The sequence below is a fragment of the Emydura macquarii genome, unplaced genomic scaffold (assembly GCF_026122565.2).
Source record: "Emydura macquarii macquarii isolate MOO-44397 ecotype Brisbane River unplaced genomic scaffold, CSIRO-AGI_Emac_v2 contig_1253, whole genome shotgun sequence".
NCBI lineage: Eukaryota > Metazoa > Chordata > Testudines > Chelidae > Emydura > Emydura macquarii.
In genome coordinates, this window is record NW_027131390.1 from 101,807,105 (window position 1) to 101,831,488 (window position 24,384).

The 24,384-nt window shown below is 45.2% G+C and overlaps 1 protein-coding gene across 1 annotated transcript in view; it reads right to left on the reverse strand.

Annotated features, from left to right (window-relative positions):
- The window catches only part of PDIA5 (protein disulfide isomerase family A member 5), a 127,034-nt gene that overhangs the window by 84,330 nt on the left and 18,320 nt on the right, over positions 1-24,384 (reverse strand). The window contains exons 4-5 of the mRNA XM_067549632.1: positions 7,901-7,984; positions 6,219-6,264 (exon numbers count right to left, since the gene is read on the reverse strand). Of these exons, the coding sequence (XP_067405733.1) occupies positions 6,219-6,264; positions 7,901-7,984 (130 nt within the window). The remainder of the gene's footprint in view (positions 1-6,218; positions 6,265-7,900; positions 7,985-24,384) is intronic.

A 24,384-nucleotide genomic window follows, 5' to 3' on the forward strand; every position in this document is an offset into this window, starting at 1 on the left:
ACAGCTCCCCGCCGTTTACTGCACGCCTGCCATGTCTATCTGAAAAGAGGGATCCCACGCTACTCTCCCCTGTTGCTTTCAGCGTTCTGAACACATCGTGGCTGGTCACGCAGTACATCATGAATTCCAAATTGGAACAGGAATCCGAGGAGCCTGACCTGCTGAGTGACATGCAGACAAACAGCACCGCATTACTGTTGTGAACTGCCGCTTCTGGGTGCGCAAGACAAGCACTGAGTGGTGGGATCGCTTCTTTCTGCAGTTCTGGGATGACGAGCAGCGGCTACAGAACTTTCAAATGCGCAAAGTCACCTTCTTGGAACTCTATGCGGAGCTGGCCCCTGCCCTCCGGCACAAGAATATCAGAATGAGAGCTGACCTCTCGGTGGAGAAGCACATGGCAATCGCTATGTAGAATCCCATTGCTGGCAACTCCAGACTGCTACCGGTCAGTCGCTAATCAGTTGGGAGTTGGCAAGTCCATCGTTGGAGCTGTGTTATTACAAGTGTGCAGGGCCATTAATCACATTATGCACTCTGGGCAATGTGTGTGAAATAGTGGATGGATTCGCAGCAATGGGATTCCCTAACTGTGGCTGGGCAATAGATGGCACACATCCCAATTTTGGCACCAGACCCTCTCGCGATGGAGTACATCAATAAAAAGGGGGTACTTCTCTATGGTACTGCAGCCGCTTGTGGATCACCATGGGCATTGCACTGATATCAACACAGGTTGGTCAGGAAAGGTGCATGATGCTCGTATCTTCAGGAACACTGGCCTGTACCAGAAGGTACAAGATGAAAAGATTCCAATAGGGGATGTTGAGATGCACATAGTGATCCTGGGACACACAGCCTAACTCACTAATGCCATGGCTCATGAAGCCTTACACAGGCAACCTGGACAGCAGGAAGAAGCACTTCAATAACAGGCTGAGCAGGTGCCAAATGACTGTTGAATGTGCGTTTAGCAGGTTAAAGGCGTGCTAGCGATGCCTTTATGGCAGGCTGGACTTAAATGAGGACAATATTCCTGTGGTTATAGCTGCCTGCTGTGTGCTCCATAATTTATGTGAAGCTAAGGATGAGAAGTTTGCCCCTGGGTGGACCGCAGAGGCACATCGCCTTGCATCTGAATATAAGCAGCCAGATGGCTAGGGGTATTAGAGGGGCACAACAGGGGGGCCTTATGCATAAGGGAGGCACTGTGGACCCATTTTGACAATGAGACTCCATAAGGTGTTTTTTTAAACAGTGCTGTGACATTCTATGACCGCTATACAGCTGTACATGTGTGTCAGTGGTAGGTGCACATATCCTGTTCAACACATAAAGAGTGCTTCTTGTATTGAGAGCTTACTTTTATTATTAAACACAATACAGCACACAACACAAACAAATCCTAGAGGGGGTAAAGTACTGGGGGGCAGTGCCAGCTATGACAGCTGTGTGTAAGTCCAGCTGTCATTCTCATAGCTGTCTGAGGGGGGGAATGAAGGGGGTAGCGAGATAGTCCATGACTTTGGTAGGACTGTGTAGGGGAAGTAGTTCTGTTGTGGCTAAAGGAGGGAGATGAGCTTGCATGAACTGTGTCTGCAGTGACACTATTGTCTTTAGAAGCTCTGTCTGATCCTCCAGGGCCTTGATTATTCACTCATGGCCAGCTAAAATTCTCTCCTGGTTTTCTTTCCGTTCCTGTCTGTCCATCTTCTGAGATTCTGACATCGATTGTCTCCATGCCCTTTTCTCTTTTGGATGCTTCAGAGGACAGGAGGAGTTCCTGGAACATCTCCTCCTTGCTTCTCCGAGGTCGTTTCCTTATCAGACGTAGGTGGTCCGCCGGCATAGGGGCCTTGGCTGCGAAGGTCACATCTGTGAAGAAGAAGAAGAAGAAACAATGAACAAAACCATTATTGTGAGTGCCTTAAGAGTACACATTAATCACTGTGAAACACACTTCGTTCTCACTGTCCCTCTGCGCAGAGTACAGCTCCTTGATGAGCCTGAGAAAGGTGAGTTGGAGGGAGGGAGCAGACCATCCAAGCAAGTCTAGGTTCTTGGTGGGCGCTCACTTGGGGCATAAATGCAGGCACACAGGGGAAAACAAATGTCAAATTGTGCCGCCATTCTCCACAGGCAGGGTCCATAGAAGCAGATATCTCGCTCCTTAGAATCAGCAAGGATGCATCTCCTCCACGCAATCAGCTTCAAACTGGGTCCCTATGCTGCACGACTTTGCACAGCTTTGGTCCCCACTCAAGTGATTGCCAATTGGCGTGGGAAAGTGACCTACAACGAGGGCAGAAACACAGCTGCTCTGCCCAGGAATCACAGGAAGACACCCGCAAAATCTCAGTGTGCATTAACGTGCTTCTCAGCTGTACTGCCTAAATGTGCAAGGGAATGGGAACGCACATGCAAACACCACTTCTCCTATGCATTTCTATCCCTTCAACTACCTGTATGTTTTAGCCAAGTTAATGACCCCATTGCCTCCAGTACACAAGCAGCATCAGCTTCCAAACACTTACCAGAACTCCCCTTTCCTGCATCCTGAACTGAAGGGCTGGGACTGGCTGCAGCCTTCTGGGGTCAAGAACAGCTCCTGACTCCCAGCCTCAGCAACCGAACTGTTCCTAGGCTCCGGGTTATCCCTCCAGCTCCACTTCCTCGTCGATGATCTCTTCTTCGGGGTTCAGTCCATTACCCAGTAGCCCCAGGGCTGTGGAAGTGTTTACGGGTATCTTGGAGGTGGATGTGGGGTCACTGCTGAGGATTTCCAGCTCTTTGTAGAAGCGGCAGCTCATTGGCTCTGCACCAGAGCGACGGTTTGTTTCCCTGGCCTTGTGGTAGCTCTGCCACAGAGCCTTGACTTTAGCTCCGAACTGCAGCGTGTCCAGATCATAGCCCTTCTCTGCCATGGCATGAGAAATCTGGCCATGGGTATCTAAGCTCCTTCGGCTGGAGAGGAGCTGGGACTGCACAGCAGACTCCCGCCAAATGCTGATCAGGTCCAGCAGTTCCTGTGTGCTCCAAGCAGGAGAGCATGTGCTACATGGAGCTGCCATGGTCAGCTGGGAAGATGAGATGCAACCTCTCCACGCTGACCAAGCAGGAAGTGGAATAAAAATTTCAAAACTTCCCGCAACTTTCCAGGGGGAGGGGCAGGTGGCTGCAGAGCAGCAGAGTGCAAACGGATGTCCAGACTGGCCAAGATTGGCATCATGGGACATTTCCGGAGGCCAATTACCACGACAAAAACATACAGCGGTGTCTACACTGCCGCTTTGTTGCTAAAACAGTGTCGCAAAAAAGCTCCAGGCCTCCCATCAAGGTGGTTTTGGTTTGTCGACAAAACAGAGCAGTTTTGTCAACAAAAGGGTCATTGCAGTGCATACACCAGGATTATTTGGTTGACAAAAGGTGACTTGTCGACAAAACTCTCTAGGGACTCTCTAGACCAGGCCTTAGTCATTTTGTATCCTCCGATGTTTGGGCTGATCTGGGAGCCAGAGCCACACATGAAAAACTGAGACAGCACCGAAGAACAGCCTACATTACAGCAGTCTGTTGCTGGATACCTATACATAGCAGCAGTGCCCAGAATCTCTGCAGTGTGCCCCCTTCCCAGACCTTTAAATCTCAATTTAGCAACCATGAAATCAAGGGTTGTTTAACAGTATGATCGCACAGGAAATATAATCCACCGTTAAAGCAAAAGTAATAAAATGTCAGAGAAATGGATTTAATAGCTATTTTAGGCTTTGTATTCTATGTTGTATTTTTATTTTAAAAAACCATTAAAATGATTTTAAATATTTTAAATAAAAAATATAACTACCATAAGCATTGCAATGCCCTGACTTGCCTGCTGGGGTTACCAAAAATTTTCAGTGTTTAAATGGGGTGACGCTGAGTAAAAGGTTGGGAACCCCTGCTTTAAGTTTTAAACAAGAGCTTGCAAGAGAAAACTTGTTTCAGAGATAATACCAGGACTAATTTACTGAACTAGCGCCTCTGTGTATTCTCTTTGCTACTATTGAAGAGATTTGTGTTGTAACAAGTTTTATCCCTTCCCGAGGGAGAAAAAACTCCCTTTTGGGTAGATCCTGCAGTGAAGGTTTAAGTTCCAGTCTTGCATTTAAGTCATCCTGGCCTTATACTACAGAAGCCTAAAAGTTAGATAGTGTAGTCTTATCAGTTAGAGCTGATGACTTGGAATAAAAAATATCCTGATTTCCATTGCCAGTGAGTTGCTCTGATACAGAACAAGTCCCTTAACTTCTTTGTGCTTCAGTGTGCCCATCGTAAAATGGGTACAATAACCTTCTTAGCTAGGGTACTGCACCACTTAGAGTTTGTAAAGTACATGGAGTTGCATGGCCAAAATGCAATTGAGGAAGACATATCACAGCCTATGCAAGATGAAACAGAAAGGAGATGGGCTTTAATGAGGAAAGCCCTTGCCAATATAACACATTGCTCTGAGTAGTAAAGCTAGCAATAAAATTTATGAAAGTCACCTTGAATGATGGACTGATGCATCCGCAAGCTAACTTTAAAGACGTTAAACCGATAATAAGGAGCATGGTGTTTGAACGTGGGGGCATGGTGGTCCCCGGATAACCCCTTTTTATCTCTGTTAGGGCCACGCACCCCCTCTTTTGGACCATCACTAAGTTGCTTACCCATTTTCAGTAGGCAGTGGACAGGGAGGATGGTAGGGCCATGTAATCCAGTCCACAAAGGGCAGGGGAGGCCCAGGAAAGATGTGCCAAACAGAGCAGCGGGAATGGGAAAGCTCCCAGCAGAAGCTGAGAGAATAAGTAACAGCCCATAATATTTAGGAATGTACCTGCTCCGTTCCCTAGTAACGGCACACTAATCCCTTTGAGGGTATGCCCATGCCTTGCAGTTTACCACAGCCCCTCAGCCAGCCCTATGGGTGTATTTCTCCCTTGCTGTGGCATCATTTTGGAGGGTGAGGGGGAAGATGGGCTGCTTCCTGGCTCCCACCAAGACCTTTATTGAACAGGGGGGAAAAGACAAGTGGCCTTACACAACAGCCTCCCCTTCCCCCCAAGGACTGAAGACAGGATAGCAGACACTGAGTACTCCCCAAGGATCCTGGATTCACCCACTACCTATCTCAAAGATAGAAATCATAAGTCCCCTTGGAAATCCTGGCTTTAAAGGGAACATGCAGGACTGAGCTAAAAGTCAGCCAACGAGCATGGATCCCACACAGGGCAAGTTCATGTAACCCACATGCATCGAGTGCTGCAAGCTTGTTCGTCTCCAGTTCAAATCCTGGACTGAGGCAAAAGTGAATGCAGTGGTGTCAGCCTGGGCATTAGTCCACAAAGGGCTCAGGAGAATCCCTGTTCAGAAAACGAAATCTGCTGTGAGACCAGGAGGTGCTGCAGGACTGGATGGGGGAGTTGCAATAAAAGCTAACCAGGTGGTGTTATTGCAGCTCTGGATTTGATGCAATGGCAGGGCTGTGGGGAGCCCAGCAACAGGACAGGAAGACATGTTGCTGGTTATGATTCAAGTTCCCTGCCAGGGCTTCATAGGGGAAAACTGTGCAACGTCTGTCTGGCCTACAGTACTTTCAACCTATTGCACCAAAATCCACACACTTAGTTGACGTTTTAACAATCTTTTTCCTTCTTTCACTGTCCCCATAGAATTTTGCTTCCTGTTGGTTTGTGTGAAGTCTCCAGAAGGAGAAGAAAAGTCATTATGTTCCTGCTGTGCTCAGGGCACATCCATATGAATCTAGGCTGCCATAACCAGATCAAAGAAAAAGGCCATTTCATCTCCCTTTAAAGCTCATAACTTGGCAGTTAAACAGAAAAGTATGTCCCAAAATGCTGTCCAGCTAACACTGTTAGTTACAGCCATCAACAGGATCTCACAGCAGAACAACATATTTGTTACCAGCCTGCAAGTAAACTCACAATTTACATTACAATTTAGCATGGGTTCTATCTTGGTAATCATATCCAACTTTTATGGATATGTAGCTGACAGACGCATAGAGATAGAATAACCTAAAGGGTTTTTTGTACCAGCTGTTTGTGAAATGTACCCTCTCCCTGCCGCCTCCTAAACAGAACTGCAAAAGCCAACATCTGTTTTTAATCCACAAATGTCTCCTCATCCCTCCTCACCTTCCAGGTGCCAAAACCCCCCCAAATATTTAAACTTACCTTCAATGTGACAGCTCGGCTATATTCAGTATGAAATGCACCATCCCTGTTGAATGAGGAGTAGGGAACAGTGTTAACTTTCAGGAAAGTTGCTAGAAATCATACAGCTGTTCTCCCTGGCATCTCATTATCCAGAATAAATTCATCCTACTCAAAGCACTGAACTGTGTGAAATGTACACAAAGCAATAAAAAAAAAAAAAGTGGGGGGAGGGGGGGCTTAAAGTAAACAGCTCTCTAGTGAATAATTTCTTCTGCGAAGCCTTAATGGGAATATTTACTAAAAGTAAGATCTTGGAAGAGGCAGCTGTTCAGCACCGCTTACATTTACAATATTGCCACTGTTATTACTTATAATAATACGTAGCTCTTTCTCTGCACTTTTCACCAATAGATCTCAAAAATACTTGGCAAAGGAAGTATTATTACAGCTGGGGAAACTGAGGCACAGAGAAATAAAGTGACTTGTCCAGCCGGAAATAGAACCCAGGTCTTCCAAGTCTCAGTCTAGTGTTTTATCCACTAGACTAGTTTCTCAACCTGTGGTATACGTACCCCTGGGGGTACGCAACACACAGCCAGGGGGTACATGACGAAAAACCCAGTGAACGGAGGTGGACGCTGGGCGGCAGCCGCCCGCTTCTTTGGGACGCCGGGCATCCCACCCAGTCTGGGTCCCAGCCTTCACAGAAGCATCCTCCGCCCCAGTTTGGAGCAAGTGGCAGTCGCCCACCTCCTGGGCTGGCAGGCAGGCAGCAGCCACCTGCAACTTGCCCAGGTGGTAGCCCTCCTCCCCAGCTCAAAGCCCAGTGCCCAGAAAGCCAGATGGAGAGCCCAATGGCTTTCCCAGTTCTTGGGCTGGGCTCTACTTGCAGGTTTACTTGTCAATTTCACTGCTCTAGCTGAGCAGTGAAATTGACAACTCTGACAGCCCCAGCTTTCACCAGTATAAAAATGTTAAGAGGGGCCCACACAGTGTGATTTGCCCCAGGCCCACACCCCCCTAGGGAGGGCCATGGGGAGTGCTGCTATCTATTCTGATGGGCCACTAGTGCCTGCTCATACCTCACAAGTTCCTGCCTGTGAGAGGAGAACAGCAGGTGACCCTACCATCAGGCCATAGTGATTGGCTGGCATTGACCTTTGCTCCTATATGGAGGACGGGGAGGAGGAAGGAGGGGAGAAACAGCAGGGGGTTTTGTGATCCGCCATAGCCACACAGCATTGCAGTACTCAGAACTCTTCTGCTTTATGAGAAATACAGTCATACAGCGGTAAAGTAGAAAAAGATTGTATTTCTCGGAGTAGAAAATTGAGTGTTGGGGTCCTTATTAAAATTTTAATAAGTTAGGGGGTACTTGCTATTTAAAAAGTTGAGAAACACTGCACTAGACCACACAGCCTCCCTCAATTCAGCATAGCACTTAGGCATTTGCTTACATCCCATCAAATTCAAATCCTTAGCACATTCACTTTTAATGGGACGTAAGGACGTGCTGAGATGCTTAATTGAATGTGGGCCCAGACTGCTTTAAATGCCCAAGTGTACAGTGGCAAGCCAAGAAGTCCCTGTGTTGAAGTGCAGTATAATAGAATACAGAACTAATAATGAATGTCACATGGTTGTTACACAGTAGCTTGAACAATTAGTAACAGCAAATCTCATACCAGCCCCATACTCACTTATAATGCAATAATTCCATCCCTTTCTCCTTCGAATGAGGATCTGCTTTCATCTTCTTGCATACTTTTCGGCTTTCTGCATCACTACAAAACATACAGATGGGAAAATGTCTGGTTAAAAAACACGAAATCAAAGTGTCCAACATGTAAAATAAAATGCATAGCTCTGGTTTCTCATAAGCTTTGTTGCGATTACTGGTAGTTTAGAAACCTCATTCACTTAAATCTCGAGCCACAGTGGTTTCTATCAAATTTGACAAGCATACTGTAACTGTGCTGCAACCAACTCTGATTCTAACAGTTTGTACATGGGGCTGAGTACTGATAAAACGGGGACCAATATTGTGGTTCCTGCTCAGATTCCTATCTGTTAGAACTGAGTTTAGCTGCTGCATGTTTCAATATGTAGGCAGGGCTTCCATTCAGGAATCAGGAGAGATTCTAAGTTTCAGGAAGAATGTGTCCATAGCTTTATCAACAGAATTGACAAGCAAACCGTGTTTCAGGAAGGGATTTGAATTAAAAGAGCACATCGACTTTTGTACCTGGGAAGGAGGGAATTCCGGGCGAGAGGATCAGGCAGCATGGAAGCAGTGACAACAAGAGTGGGAAGGGGATAGAAACGGAGTCAAAAGGGCAAGAGGACATGGGAAGACGTTAGACAGATGTAGACCCTAACTCAGGAAAGCATCCCTGTTCAGGACAGCAATGCAGCATTGTGCTCTAGTCCCGTTGAAGCACATACTTGAGGGCTGTCCCGAATTCCATACAAAGCTCAGAGTGGAGTGGTGTGGAGCTTTTAAAGTTGAAGTGAACGTGAAAGGCTAGAGGAAGCCAGTGAAGGAATTTGAAGAGAGGCTAGAAACGGTCAAACGAACAAGGGAAGAGGAGGATTCACATCAGCAATGCTATTCTTTGCATTGACAAAGAGCAAGATTTAAAAGGCTTTGAAACCTGCTCCTCAGCAAACGGCAGCTGGTACTTGTTGCCCTGATAAATCAATTTAGAAAATGAAAATGCTGAGCATCCATGAATGCTGCTGAAGTTTAAACTAATTAGAGCCACTTCTGAGGGCCTAGACACATGGGGTATGTATATACTGCAGTAAAACACCTGCTGCTGGCCCATGTCAGCTGACTCTGTGGATGTGGGGAAAGCGGTGGACGTGATATACCTTGACTTTAGCAAAGCTTTCGATACAGTCTCCCACAGTGTTCTCATCAGCAAGTTAAAGAAGAATGGGTTGGATGAATGGACTATAAGATGGATAGAAAGCTGGCTAGATCAGTGGTCTCAACAGGTGGTGATCAACAGCTCGATGTCTAGTTGGCTGCCAGTAATGAGTAGAGTGCCCCAGTGATTGGTCCTGGGCCAGTTTTGTTCAACATCTTCATTAATGATCTGGAGGAGGGAGTGGGTTGCAGCCACAGCAAGTCTGCAGATGACACTAAGCTGGGGGTAGTGGTAGATACGCTGGAGGGGAGGGGGAGGATACAGAGTCACCTAGACAAATTGGAGGATTGGGCCAAAAAATCTGATGAGGTTCAACAAAGACAAGAGTCCTACACTTAGGATGAAAGAATTGCATGCACTGCTACAGACTGGGGACCGACTGGCTAGGCAGCAGTTCTGCAGAAAAGGAGCTGGGGGTTACAGTGGACAAGAAGCTGGATATGAATCAACAGTGTGCCCTCGCTGCCAAGACGACTAATGGCATATTGAGGTGCATTAGTAGGAGCACTGGCAGAAGTCTAGATCAAGGGAAGTGATTACTCCCCTCTATTCGGCACTGGTGAGGCCACATTTGGAGCAGTGTGTCCAGTTTTGGGCCCCCCCACTACAAAAAGGATGTGGACAAGTTGGAGAGAGTCCAGTGGAGGGCAACAAAAATAATTAGGGGGCTGGAGCACAAGACTTATGAGGAGAGGCTGAAGGAACTAGGCTTGTTTAGTCTACAGAAGAGAAGAATGAGGGGGGATTTGATAGCAGCCTTTAACTACCTGAAAGGGGGTTCCAGGGAGGATGGAGCTAGGCTGTTCTCAGTGGTGGCAGATAACAGAACTAGGAGCAATGGTCTCAAGTTGCAGTGGGGGAGGTCTAGGTTGGATATTAGGAAAAGCTTTGTCACTAGGAAGGTGGTGAAGCACTGGAATGGGTTACCTAGGGAGGTGGTGGAATGTCCATCCTTAGAGGTTTTTAAGGTGCAGCTTGACAAAGCCCTGGCTGGGATGGTTTACTTGGGGTTGGTCCTGTTTTGAGCAGGGGGTTGGACTAGATGACTCCTGAGGTCCCTTCCAATCCTAATCTTCTGTGATTCTATGACTCGGGTCTGGGCGCAGGGCTATAAAACCGCAGTGTAGATGTCTGGGCTCGGACTGAAGCCTGGGCTCTAGGATCGTGCAAGTGGGCTCCAGCTCAACTACATTGCAATTTTATAATCCCACAGCACCAAATCCTGTGACCCCAAGTCAATTGACATGGACCAGCTGTGGGTGTTTTATTCCAGTGCAGACACACTCAATGGAGCCCTGCTAAATTGGGTACTACTGCTGGTGTTTGTGATTGAGACTGTCAGGAGAACTGTCTCCTTGCGTACGTGAGAAACGAACAATAAATTAACACTGTGTTGCAGATAAAGGCGAACCCTGGTTACAGAGGTTTTATGAACACACATTACAGATGGCATCATGTCAAAAAAAAATAGTACTGACACACATGAAAACTACATCAGACTGTTATATTGTGAAACCAAATTAGCATTCTGAGGAAACAGCAACACCTGTGACTACTCCCCCAATTTCTCAGTATCAAAACAGCTTGCAGTCTGTCGTGTGGGCTTACTAAACTCCCATCCATTCCTGGATTCACAGATCATGGCCAGTAACACGTTTCCCTACTCTCCACCTTCAGATACCAATGAACCTGCACACTTGCTTCTCCAATACAGATATCACTATGGTCAGCCACATCTCTGTTACCTCCAGGCTGGACTACTGTGATTCATTCTCCCTGGCACGAAGCTGGGAACGCACTCTAACACTGCAGCTAGTCCCAAACAGGGCTGCCTATTGCATGAGTAAAATGGGCTAGTGACAACGTGACACCGGTGCTCCACGCTGTCCGTTGTTGGCGGCGTGTGTGCACGCCCACTGTGTATGCTGTCTCAGCTTTGCGCAGATAACCGAGACACCACTCCACGATTGGATTATTTAATAAGACCAGAGATCCGTTTCAGTAATGAAGGCACCCGGGCCGGGTTTATTGTACACAAAGCACAGTCCTAGTACCCCGCAGACTCTACAGGACCATTAACACGTGTATGCTTGTTACAATGACCCAGCTCAATAAACAGCGGGACTTTCCCTTTCCCCATCAAGTGGACCAAGACACTCCCTTTGAGACCCTCCTTTATATACTGATAAAAACAAATGGTGTACTGCCCTCTGATGTGTTTACATGCTACCCTCTGACATGGTAAGATACCACCTTTTACCAGATGCTTCGGCCAAAACATCTCTATCCATCATATTGTCATTCTGAGGGGTCAGTGAGCCCTCATTATCTCTGGGATATTGGGATGTTCTGGTACCTTTCTGGAATGTGCTTGCATGAGAGTTCTGTACCTGGTGCTTCTTTGGAATGTGTGTATAATACCAGCTCTGTTACTGTGAGCCTGCCAGCATTCATAGCCTGACTTTTGCTAACTTTGCTTTCCAACAGCAGGGCTTGACTGCTACGTTAGCTCAGGCCTCAGACCTGGCCTGTTAGTGAGCCTGAGACATGAGGCCTAGTATTTCTACTACATTCCACTCTCTGTACATCAACTGAATGAAACAACACGTTGTTTACCACCTACAAAGCCTTAAATAACCATAAGCCAAGCCACTGGTCACCTCCTTACGCTCTCTAGCCCATCACGCCATCTCCACTCACCCAAAAGGCTTCAGTGAAATGGGCCAGGCTCAGGAGTGCTGAAGGCAGTGTGTCCTAGTATCCGAAACTCACTCCCGCCAGTACGCTGTCCATGCTGTAGCCAAGGCACAGAGGGTCCATCTTGACCAGAGCGTGGGCTGCTATTGTAAGTGGATTTAACTGACTGCCAATTAACACAAGCTGGCGAACATCTTTGTAAATGCAACTCTCAGCATCCCACATATGTTCATTGAAGGACACACACAGCTGTGGTTTACCCGACGTCTCAGCTTCATCTTAGAACAAATGTTTGTGGAGTGTCTAGATTAGCATGTACAAAAGGTGCTGGCAACTCTACAATAGGGCCACAAGCTCTAGTCTAGACAGCCCCTCAGCTCTGCAGAGAGCGTTGTGGGATATTTGCTTTTTGTTGTTGGGAATGTTTATCCTGGTCTGTTGAAGAGGGCACTGGAATAGGAGTCAAGAGACTTGGGTTCCATTCCCAGCTCTGCACTGATTCACTGGGGCATTTGGGGCAAGTCACTTAACACCCAAAGCCTCATTTTTCCTATTTCTAAAATAGGGATAGTGAAATTTGCTTACCTTTGAAAAGTTCTTTAGATTTACAGAGAAGTAGTGTTACACAGTATTGTTCTCTGATGGAAGGGATGCCCAGGTAGTAAGATGGGTGCCCTATAATGAACATAACCCAATGTAATTTCTACTAACTCCCCACTAACTTGGGGATCTATTAAACAATGGTAATACAAAACAACAGATGGTACATGGTCACAAAACAGCTTCTAAAGCCTTGCCTGCTCGGGAGATTTGCCCCAATTCAAGCCATCAGTATAGATGCACAGGTGCAAATCCACTAGTAAATGCATAAGGAAAGCTGAGATTTGCACTAGTGCATCTTATCCTGGTTTCCGGGACAGATACACTGCGCCAGTGTAAATGAAAGTTCCACCTATCTACACTAGGGTTTGTACTGAATAAATACCAAGGCTGGGATCACAGAAAGTCCCGAGATGAGGTTTAAATCTCCATCTGTAAATTTTTTCATGCGTCACTGCAAATAATCAGATTCCAAGGCCAAGATTTCAGCACATGTCAAATGCACCAGGGCAGAGGCTGCATTAATGTTTCTTTGGAGGGGGAAAAAGAAGAAAAGTCACTGAAAAGGAAATGCTGAAACTATTTTTATCTTTGCTCCTGCTTATCTCCACGGAAGCCATAAAATAATCTGCAAGGTGTCTGTAGATAGCAACCTTCTCCGATACATTTGGTAAGTGCCTTTATCTTTAACGGTAAATACCAACACAGCTTCAGTCTCTGCTCTGAGGAGATTTACTTCCTTTGGATGTCAGCCAACAGCCTCTCTCTAATGACAAGCGCTTCACCTCTCACATGGGAAAGGATAATTAGGACTCCAGCTCTTGTGATTTAATTTTACTGTTTGAAGAGGAAAAGAAGTTTGTTACAGGCCTGTTTAAAAAAAAATAAAAGCACCAAACAATTCCCAAACTGACTATCTAACTTATTTTATAAGACACTAGAGATAAGGATCCAGGCTCAGAAGTGGTTACTGGAGACCTCTCAGAAACGCTAGCTCAAGTAATGAGGTCACGAACTCTGCCCACATTAATACTGCTCTACTCCCTCATGCCATCCCTTCTGCATGAATGTTAGCCTCCAGTGGCTCAGTGCCATATCACTGCTGAAAAGGAAGAGGCCACACAGCTTTATTTACAGCATGCTCCACAAATAATCCAGCTTTATCCCTTAGGTTTAGCCCAAACCAGAGGTCAGAACCACCCCTCCTGAAGGAGTGGACACACAAGGAAAAAGGGAGGCCAAAGTGATCCCATCACACAAGGAAACTTGCTGAAAACAGCCTAAATATCAATAGAAAAAAGGGAGGCCGAAGTGATCCCATCTCTCCACCTACTATGATTCTACAGAAGTCATTAAGGGATCTATAGGTTTCAGGTGGGACAGGGATTGTGGACAGTCTCTTCGGGAACATCCCCTGGAAACTTGTGGCGTTTCCTGGCATCAGACAACGCTGCCCGTCAACATTAGCTTGCGTGGAAACCCACTTGGTACTGCCTGCCCCACCCCCACGAAGGCAAAGGAGTTGTACCAGGTGTAGGTGAGGAATCAGTGGAAACCCCTGAGGGAGAGGCACCACGGTGGGGCCCTTGAGGCAGCATGGAGGCATTTTGCCTGGGTGAGGTTGTCTGAAGATCTGTGGGCTAGGAAGAGGAGGAAAGGGATACGTTTTCAACTCAACTTTCAGAGGGGTGATGAGTCACCGAGGGGGAGAGATACAGAAGGCTGATCCCAATGCCAGGAGCTGCACAGAAAAGGTTCTCACACCAACAGTGGCAAGGCTGCATGGAGGGAGAGAGAAGAGGCCAGTGACCATTGGCTTCTCACTAAAGCAGGCAGCAGGGCCCTATGCCCACATCAGCCTCTGGCCAGCAAGTGACACTTTCTGGCTAGCTGCAGTCTGGGAAGTTTTTCAAACCCTCTCCTAGAATGTGACAAAATTTTACATGAAAAACAAGTTCATTTCTATAGCTCACAATCAAACAATGCTACTGTGTGGCCATGCTGAGCCATATCATCTCAACACAGCATCAACGCCTGGTTGCAGCTTGCTCTGCAGACAAGATAAGCAGGGCCTACTTATTAGCTGCACCTGACGCGGTCCCAGGCAAAAGAGAAGTGGCTAACAAACGTATCTTGGAAGCACTGTTTAAATAATGAGGTCAAGAGCTCTGCCTATATTAACATTGGCTTGCTCACACAGAAACACATCCATGTACACCCAGCTAAGCCACGTCGCCATATCTCACAATCTGAAATCAGGCTCAGTGATTCCCGCCTATTACATTTGCTTGCCACTTCTGTTTGTTTATATTAAAATAGTACCTAGAGGCCCCAGCCAAGACACACAGTCATCAACAGCCCCACCCCTGAAGAGTTTACAGTCTCAACAGACAAGACAGAGACCGGGGTGGGAGGGCGAATCAGAGAGACAAAGTGATGGTATGACTTGTCCAAGCTCTCACAGCAGGTCAATGCCACAGCTGGATATGGAATCAGTGTCTAACATCCAGTCCAGCGTCTGCTCCACTGGATCACAATGTGTCTCAGATACATTTCAGAAGCCGAAAAGAAAATCATCATTTGGGGCTGTCCTGCTGCTGTCAGTGTTTCTGCTCACTTTTTGCCTCTCCTCTTTAAGTGCTTCTACCTCCCTACGACGCTCCAGGAAAAACGTGTGCAGTACAGACCCGGTTTAACTCCAGGTTAACTGGAGTTTTGGACCATCCCTTGGATTTGTCCTGGCCAATAGCTTCGCAGGCAGCCAGCATTCTCTGAGGTTGTGCTCAGAGCTGTGCTCGGCTAGCCTCCCAAAGCCTGCTGGTGTCCCTTCGCCAGGTTCCCAATCCTAGTGCACAGCCTTTGCAAAGCTCTCTGGTGGGCTTCCAAAGATACACGCTCCGTCCTGCTTTTCTTCGTTTATGGCAACTAGCCAATGCACATCCAGAGACATATGGAGTTCAGATCCTGCTAGTGCCTCCCAGCCCCTTGCATCTGTGACCCAATAAAGCATCAATCGAAAGGGTTACAGAGGCCAGAAACATTCACAATCCATTAAAAAAAAAAAAAAAAACCATACGCATTTGCAATAGCATTCCTTAGATGCATCATCTGGAATAAAAAGCTATTGCCCGTCAGTGTCATATCTGTTACTATGAAGTTTAGGAACCGCACTGTGCCAGTCAAATGAAAGACATAATAACCACTCCCTCCAATCTCATCCCAACTGCTGGGAAGGTTTTTGTGTGTGTGTCATTATTACTACATCCTCATCTGAGGTAGCAGCTGCCACGACTAGCACTGCTTACAGTATGTCACATTTATATGGATCCTCATATTCTATAATGATCCCAGGCCTTTCTGTATCACTCTCCAGAGACAGATCTGAAATAGGAAGAGAGGGAAAATAAAGAATCACTTCTCAGAAGCTGTCAATCTGGCTGCAAGAGCCCGCCTTCTCCTTAGAGCTGTGCTAAGCAAGCACTGGATGATAATGACTTACACCCACTCAGACAGAAAGCACATATATCGCTCTCAAAAATCAGACAAGCACTCAAATACTGTGACAATGAGGGTGGTATAAGAACCTATGTGGAACAGAATAGGCAAAGACCCAGAGAGCATGACAGGGATAAAATTTTAAACACAGGAAGCTTAAAATAAAGGACTCATTCCTTTATTATAAATAACATTTGCCATAGTGTGATGCTGGCTTTCTCATGGATGCTAATTTACAAGAGAAGTCAGAACAACAGGTTTGCTTTTAACAGACAGAAGTCAGAATCTTAAACAAGGGACTGTGCAATGGTTGAAGAGTTTAATTTGATTTGATTTTGGGGACTGGGAGGTTTTAACAAAAAAGGGGAAAAAACTGCTTCATAGAAAGTAAACAGGAAATGGGATTAGCAGATCAACAAGAATCCAGGGTCTCATGTGGATTTTGGGGCTCACCCAAAACACAGCAAAACTCCTTCATCACAGACCCACAATGCTATCAGCTCTCTGTTTTGAACACTCCCCTGAAACGTGACGAGAATGGGAGAGGCAGCAATTTATATGCTGTAGAAAACCAGCATCACCAATCTTCCAATAAAAATGATTCTGTCTACATTCTAGTCAATTAGAGAGCCAAAGAATCTATACAAACAAAATTGGAAGGAAAAAAAAAAAAAGAAAAAAGCATTTTCTAAAACTGAAGCTCAGATCAGATCACTCACAGCAAAAGATCTTCAACCAACCACCCCAAGATAAAGGTAATGAAGGTGTCTTCAGACACCAACTATCAAGAGTGGGAAAAGAATCATTTTTATACCGTGACTTCTAGCTCTGCAGAAAGTTCCAGTGTTATAATGGTATTTTCCATGGAGATCCAAATTAATAAGGTGAGCTAGATAGCAACACACAACCCCCATCAAAATTAAATGAACACATTAAAAAAAAAGCAGCCAAAGGTTGTGCAGAAACTTTCACAAAAGCAAGAAAATTGCACTTTTTTTTTCTTTTTTAAAGAAGAGAAACTCTACTAGACTCCATCTAAACTATGGGATATTAGCCTAGGAGATTTCAAATTATGGGGACAACGCTGTGACTCAAAAGGAGGCTTTTAGCATGTGTTTGAATTGACACTAGAATTAAGTATATATGAAGATACTTCTAGGAAATACCACCCAGAGATACAGAGAAGCGGTTATATAATGTATTATTCTTTGGTTGTGTCTTTGCATGCGTATTTGATGAACTGGGAGAGTTACCTAGAGAATGTTTAAAATGGATTATTAAGCACCAAATACAAGAAAACGGAGGTTGCGTTAATTAAATCTTAGCTAACAACATTAATGTTATCATCTTACAGTTAATCAGCAATTCAGAAAATCAGGAAACAAACAGCAAGGATGAATTCACAATCTGAATGCTGCCTCTTATGTGCATGCATTCCAATAGTCTTAGTTAGATGCTATCATAATTCTTCTGAACGAATAATACACCAGGGCTTGAAACGTTTTACATCGATCTAGTAGTCCAAAGACTAAGCCTACTCCCCAGGTTGAAATCCAGTGATGACAAGCCAGCCCCAATATCTCCCAGACAGTATTTAAACCTGAAGCCCTGACTAACTGGAGCTATTAGAATCCTATGGCACTTAGCACAACAGCTAAGCATTTCTCACCAGTGGCCTGGCCACATTCTCATATGGATGATTACATTACCTCATGCCTGGTCCACGTTACAAATGTGGGTCAGGGGTGATCAGGTGAGATCTCTGGCTGACAGAGCTGCTCCAGCAAACGCCCATAGTATATACACAGTTATACTGGGGAAAACTGAGCTTCTAGTGTAGACCTGCCCAAAATCCCTTCAACAGCTGCAAAGAGATAGCTGTATTCTTCACTTCCTCTAACTGTTCTGTAATGGTACTTGCTATCCGCTACTGAACAGTTACTGCCTTTCAACCCTGACACGGATGCACTTGAGCGGAAGCAAAGAAATGAAGCGCTTTGGAATTCACTTGGATGCCAGGGACTTTATAAAATGCAACAGCGCTGCATTCCTTTCTTTCCTCTTCTGTCACTTCACCAGCCCTAAGTTCTCATTATTTACAACTTCATCAAAGTTTCTCATCAAAATTTCAATTCTCATCCCCAAAATAAAAAATAAATAAATGTGTGGGGAAAAAAAATTGCAATACATAGGTAAAATAAATTTGCATCCATTTTTTTTTTTAAACCAGCTCTTAAGTCCATTTTCACTCACAAAAATTGAAATGGATTTATGACTCTATCATAGCTGTAACAACATCATTTTAAAAATCCCTCTCTTCCATCCCAAGTAATTAAACCAATTAATTTACTATAGTTCCTATAAAATCATGCTATAGTCAAAACATTAGGAAATGGGAAACTTGGAGAGAACTATTTCACCCAATAGCTAATAAACATGGTAAGATATCAAAAGGGAAGGAGAGCCATAACTTACAAAGAAGTTTATCAGTCACCTACACCCATTTCTGGAAGAGACAGACAGGACTAAGGTATATGACATGGAAGCAGGAAGGTGGGATTAAGACTGACAAAAGAGTAAGGCATCTTAAGCCAGATGGCATTTTCCTTACCAACAAACAGACTGGATGTGCTAAAGCTGAGCACATGCATTGTGACAACAGATGGGACCCACACAAACAGCTTTGTTTCAGTTTGAGACCTACATTAAAAAGCACCGTATGTGTTTGATTAATTACTCAAAGTCAAAAAAATATGCACTTACTTCGGTTTGGATTTTAAAACCAAGTTCCATAATCGGGACAATGATACTAAACAAAAAATGTTGTCATGTAGCAACAGAAACATTCCTGGGATTCCAGAAGCAGCTAGATCAGACCAAGAGCATCACATTCAAATACCCAGTTATACAAATAAGCCAGGAGAAGCACAAGTCCAAAACACCAAGGCTACTCCTCAGGGTCTTTCAAAGAGGGTTTGGCACAATGCCAGCATTCAGCCACTGTACTAGGGGACTACAAGATGATGTGCAAATATTCTTACACAATTCCCAATTCTATCTTTCTATCTGTCTTACAGTTTCATACTGCCACCCAATGTGGCAGCATCAGAGCACCTTCCACATACAAGCAATAGCGACCGCAAAAATCATCATGGTGGACTTCATGGAGTCCTTGGCACCAGCCCCTCTTCAGAGCCACAACACTGCTTGGGATAGGGTTTTGGAGCTTGGCTCTTTTTTGTTTTGAGGTTTGTTTGTTTTTAAATTATTACTACTCTTTTTTTTTGTTGGTAGGAGCTTGGGGTAGAAAGAGGCGTCAGTGTTGGGGATATCATTTTAGAGTGTAAAGGCTTTCTAGAGCCATCTTCAACCCCCTTTGCCAAGTCCTCCAGATCACATCTCCCAAATAACCTACTTCCCTTCCTTAATCCCCCCAACTCCATTCCATTTTCTCTACCTCCCTCCCTTCCTCCCAACCCTTTCCCCCCTCCCAGGATAACACCACAGGGATTCTACGCCATCACACCCCAACACAGAAATAAATTTACACCATTTCACAGTTTACACCTGTCACCACGAGGCCATGCTAACAACTGCTACAAAGGGCCTGAAGAACCGTCCTACTACACTTGACACAGCTCTTTTGATTTATCTATTACCCACATCACCAATATCAGGCCCCATGCTGCATCCTCAAACTGCTCTTAAATCACCCTCCGTTACCACATATCCTATTTTAAGGTCACAATAAGGATAGAAAATAATTCTCTTTTCAAATAAGTTAAGCTTTCTATTCCCCATTTCAGTTCCCTACAGATGTACAGCCAGACCCAAGACCCAGTGTAGTCCATCCCTCCATTTGTGAAAGCGGAATCGGACTCATACTGAAAAATCAAGCCCTCTGATTATTTGTATGCCCATCACAGTAGCATCTGGATGCATGAAATGTACAGGAGAAGTAATACTTATTAGAAGTTTGTATTTCTTTCATTCAAAAATCTCCAAACACTTTATAAACATTGGCTAATTAAGCCTTACGACATCCATGAGAATTCAGTGTTTTCCTTTTTTCTGTTAAACTGAGGAACAGAGACTTAAATTAATTCCCCAAAATGATAAGAACATAAAAATGGCCATGCTGAGTCAGACCAGTGGCCCACCTAGCCCAGTGTCCTGTCTTCTGACAGTGGCCAATGCCAGGTGCTTCTGAGGGAATGAACAGCACACATCATCATCAAGTGATCCATGCCCCGTCACCCGTTCCCAGCTTCTGGCAAACAGAGGCTAGGGACACTTCAGAGCATGGTTTTGCATCGCTGCCCAACCTGGCTAATAGCCATTGATGGACCTAGCCCCAATGAACTTATCTATTTCTTTTTTGAACTCTACACACAGTCAGTGGCGGAGCCAGGAAAAGTACCTGGAAGTCCTGACTCACAGTTCCCTGTTCTAACTATTAGACTACACTATCTGAGTCTCATTTTGTATTTAGGATGCCTCATTTTGAGCACTATTGCCCAACCCGAAGCAATACATAAGAAACCGTTATCTTGTCCGCAGCCATTCCTTTCCAGACACGATGTGAAGCTTTACAGAACCCTCACAGTTCGCTTTTAGTTTCTAATCCAGAACGGATGCACTGGATCTTGAAATACATAACAGACAACAGCAAAAAGTAGACGCCGTGGGTAAAACGGCATCTCACCAGACATCATTAATTCAATATTCCAACATCTTACGCACTGCAGTTCACTCAACATCAAATGCCTCAGTGAGGGCTTCCTAATTAAAACATGGAAAGGCTGAAATAAAATGTAAGTATTTTTGTCAGATCGTTTGCGGGTCTTTTATTCATAATTGAACTGCTTCATGTTTCATTATGTACAGAGCCACATACGGTGCCTCTGATAGGAACAAAGAGTCCCCACGTTGATATTTTAATAAATTCCAGCAGCGCCCGCTTCATAGGGGTCAGCTCCTTTCTGCCAGGGCATTAGCCAACATGAATTGCTTCAAATCTAACTGCCAACTAAGGGCTTGATGCTGCAAAGTGCTGAGGGGCCCCAGAGACTATCTTGTTCAGTGGGGCCCTGTTCCAGCAAGGGACTAAAGCACATGAATAAATCCCATTGGCCTGGGAGAGGAAGGGGCTCAGCACTTTGCAGGACTGGGTCCAAGGGATCACAGGTAAGCCAGTCACATCCATTCTGGAGGAGCTCTGCTACCTTTGTAATAGCTGCTACCAACGAAGCAGCAGCTTTTCTCCATTCTAACTAGCTGGGCTTGTGACCAACTCATAGCCAAGTCTTCCAGAGACAGCTCTACCTCCATCGCAACAGGAACAGACAGCTCAAGTCTAACCTCTTGCTCAGCGCATGGAAACCTACGAGCCGGGAAGCTGGTTTACATGCAAGTAGGCTATTTAAACAACAAACTTCCTGTGATAAGGCCTGCATCTTCCTCTGTCTTTCACATGGCACAGACAGCTCGGCTGGTGCTCAACAACAGATAAATAATAACCAGCTCTGATAGTGGAGCAATATGCTCCGACTTTCTCCTGCGAAAGGAGCAAAAATGACCGAGCCCTGAGAAAGAGGCAAACACAGCCAACAAAAGAAGTAGCACTGTCACCGCCACAGGGGAGCAGAAGGCAGCAACCACAACTCTGCATGAATGCCAGTCTTGCCAATGCACGTATCTGAAGGCAAAGGAGCTCGCAACAGCAGGGCCTGGAGAGTAAAGCCAAAATTCTCTGCTAAAGGGAACAGAGACTATTGCTGCCAAACCAACCATTTCTCGTCAATATTTGTAAAACAAATTGAGGCTGCACTGTAAATATCCCTACATCTGTGCATTTGTTGTTTCAGTGCTGAGACCACAAATAAGCTTCACAGAAAATGTGCAATGGCAAAGTATCTTGAGCAGCTCTGGTAGGACTCAGCTGTTCGCAGCTCCTGCAAACAGGCCTTTGTGATCAGCGACAGACGGCACTACAGCCACCTTTCACACTTTACGGCTGGAATCACGGGAAGCAGCAGCAGTTTGCAGTCCCTTGCAGAAAGGAAGAGACAATGGGTGGGAAAATCCTTTTGAGAGCAAAAAAAATAACATCCCGTCCTCTACGAATGCATTGATTTCAAAGTGCTCTCTATGGCTTAAAACAAATCAACCACCAAGCAAAACTTGACTCAAACCATTTCAGATCTGCAACAAAACTCACCTGGCCACCACCAAGACTCCTGACCTTCCCTCATTATGTCTCTGGCACTCAGCTGGTTTATCGATCTCTGTTAAAATATCTCATTATGAGGGGGCAGGGAAAGAGACCTCTGAAAATTCTGATTATGTTCGGAAAAAGCAACCGTTGTTTAGGTTTCTTCCCAAACGGAACCTTCTGAACCGTAATGTAGCTCAGCTCTCTGATGGATTACAACTAGCGCCGTGTTTGCAACACGGTCTCCACTGTTAGTGCACTCAAATTACTGCAAGATCAAAGCTTTTATCACAGCATTATCTGGAGTCAAAGAAGCAATCTTGGAGCCAGGAGATCTATTCCCATCTCTGCCAGCGATTTACAGCAAGTCTGTCTGCAGAGAATACTTGCCCCCGCTCATATGGGTGATGTGGTTTAGCTCATGTTTGTACAGAACTCTGCACTGCTCAGATGAAAGACACTGTAAGTGCCACCTGTATTATAAAGTATATTGAAGTATTAACTGGAGGAGACTTTAAAGTATATTCCTTGTGAGTAACTCATAAAGGGAAGCGTGTTTTAGGTGATAGCCTTTTGGAAGGAAAGCAGAGGGAGGAGGAAGATTAATAGAACCTATTGTAATACAAAGACCAAAACGTTGATTTTTCTTCCCCTGTCCCATCACTGGGAAATTAAGGAGCAGATCCTGATCCCAGTGAACTCAAAAGCATTACTCCCACTGACTTCAAATGGAACCACAATTGGGCCCTAAACACTGAATATTTCTCCCCGACATGATGCTAAAATGTATACAGAGGCTTATGATAATTATTAATCATTTGTATTACAGTAGCACATAGAAATTCCAACCAAGACGGGAGCCTATTGTGCTAGGAGTTGTACATGCACACACAGTGAGCAACAGTTCCTGAGCCACAGTGAGAATCTAAAACAGCAAAGGCAGAGAAATGGCGAGAGAGGAAACAGACACAGAGAGGTGAAGAGACTTGCCCAAAGTCTCTCAGGAGGTCAGTAGCAGACTGAGAAAAGAACCCAGGCTTGCTGACTTCTACTCCAGTGCCCTATTCACTAGTCCTCAGTGCCTGTGAAGTTTTAGTTGGCATTGACGCTTTTTGGCAGGAGAGGTGACCTCAGAGATATGCAACATTTCCCCACTACATTTTCTTCTTCACAATCCATACAATGCATTTGCTGAGCCAGAGTCTCAGTGGCTGGAAACTGATACAGTTTGACTGACTTCAGTTTATGACAGCTGATCTTCTCAACCATTGTCTCCCTCTGCTGGAAGGAGGATAGAACATTTATTTGGACTGGTCCAACAGAACGAGAATGCAGAAGAAAACATAACATGACCCTTGTTAGTTATGATTTGTTGGAAGGTGGTAGGGTAGCAAAATAATGATGAATTAACTTTGTCTAACCCATAACTTTTACTGTGGGTCATTGTTTTCTAACAAAAGAGGGAGGGCCTGTACTCAAAAATGCAATTTTAGAAAAATCCATTTGAGTTTATAGATGATCTAAATCTGACAATGGTGCATCTATCCGTACAATAGCATATCAGTCTCTGGAAAGCAACCATCCAACTACCACAGGTAGTCAGCAATCTGTTCCCTTATAGAACAGGAAATGGTCAACAGCAAGCAAGAAGACACAGCTTTCATGATGCAGGGACAGAGACATGCACCAGGATATGAAAACTAAAACCACATGTACTGTGCTACTGTCGGCCCCATGAACAGAACCACAGCAGAACCTTTCAGATCTTCAAATCAAAAGCACGCCTTCATTCCCCTTCAAATAAGTGGCTACTTACAAAAAGCAAATTTCCCCAATGTTGCACTGAAAACTGCCGTGAAACGACGAGTGAGAGAGGAAGTTTCTAAAATACATCTTCTTGTGAATCGCTATAACAGGAGATGCCTACCACACCAGTTATTCAAATCATGCAGTGTTTGCGTATTCTAGCACAGCTGCGTTACCTTCAATATACGTGTTGCATAGGTTTGGGGTTGTCCTGCTGCACAGGGATGAGCTGCACCCACCGTGAAGCTCTTTTTCAACCATAAGCAGGTTCCACACTTTAGTGCTGCACATTTAACATCCCCTGAGCCTGCTGCTTCTCTCCAGCAGAGAACAACCTAAGTTCCCAGCCATGGAGCACATTGGATGCGTGTGCACTGGAGTGCACACTCCAATTTCTCCTCCATCTGACCGAGTCTTCTGTGTTGCAATCTCTTCCATG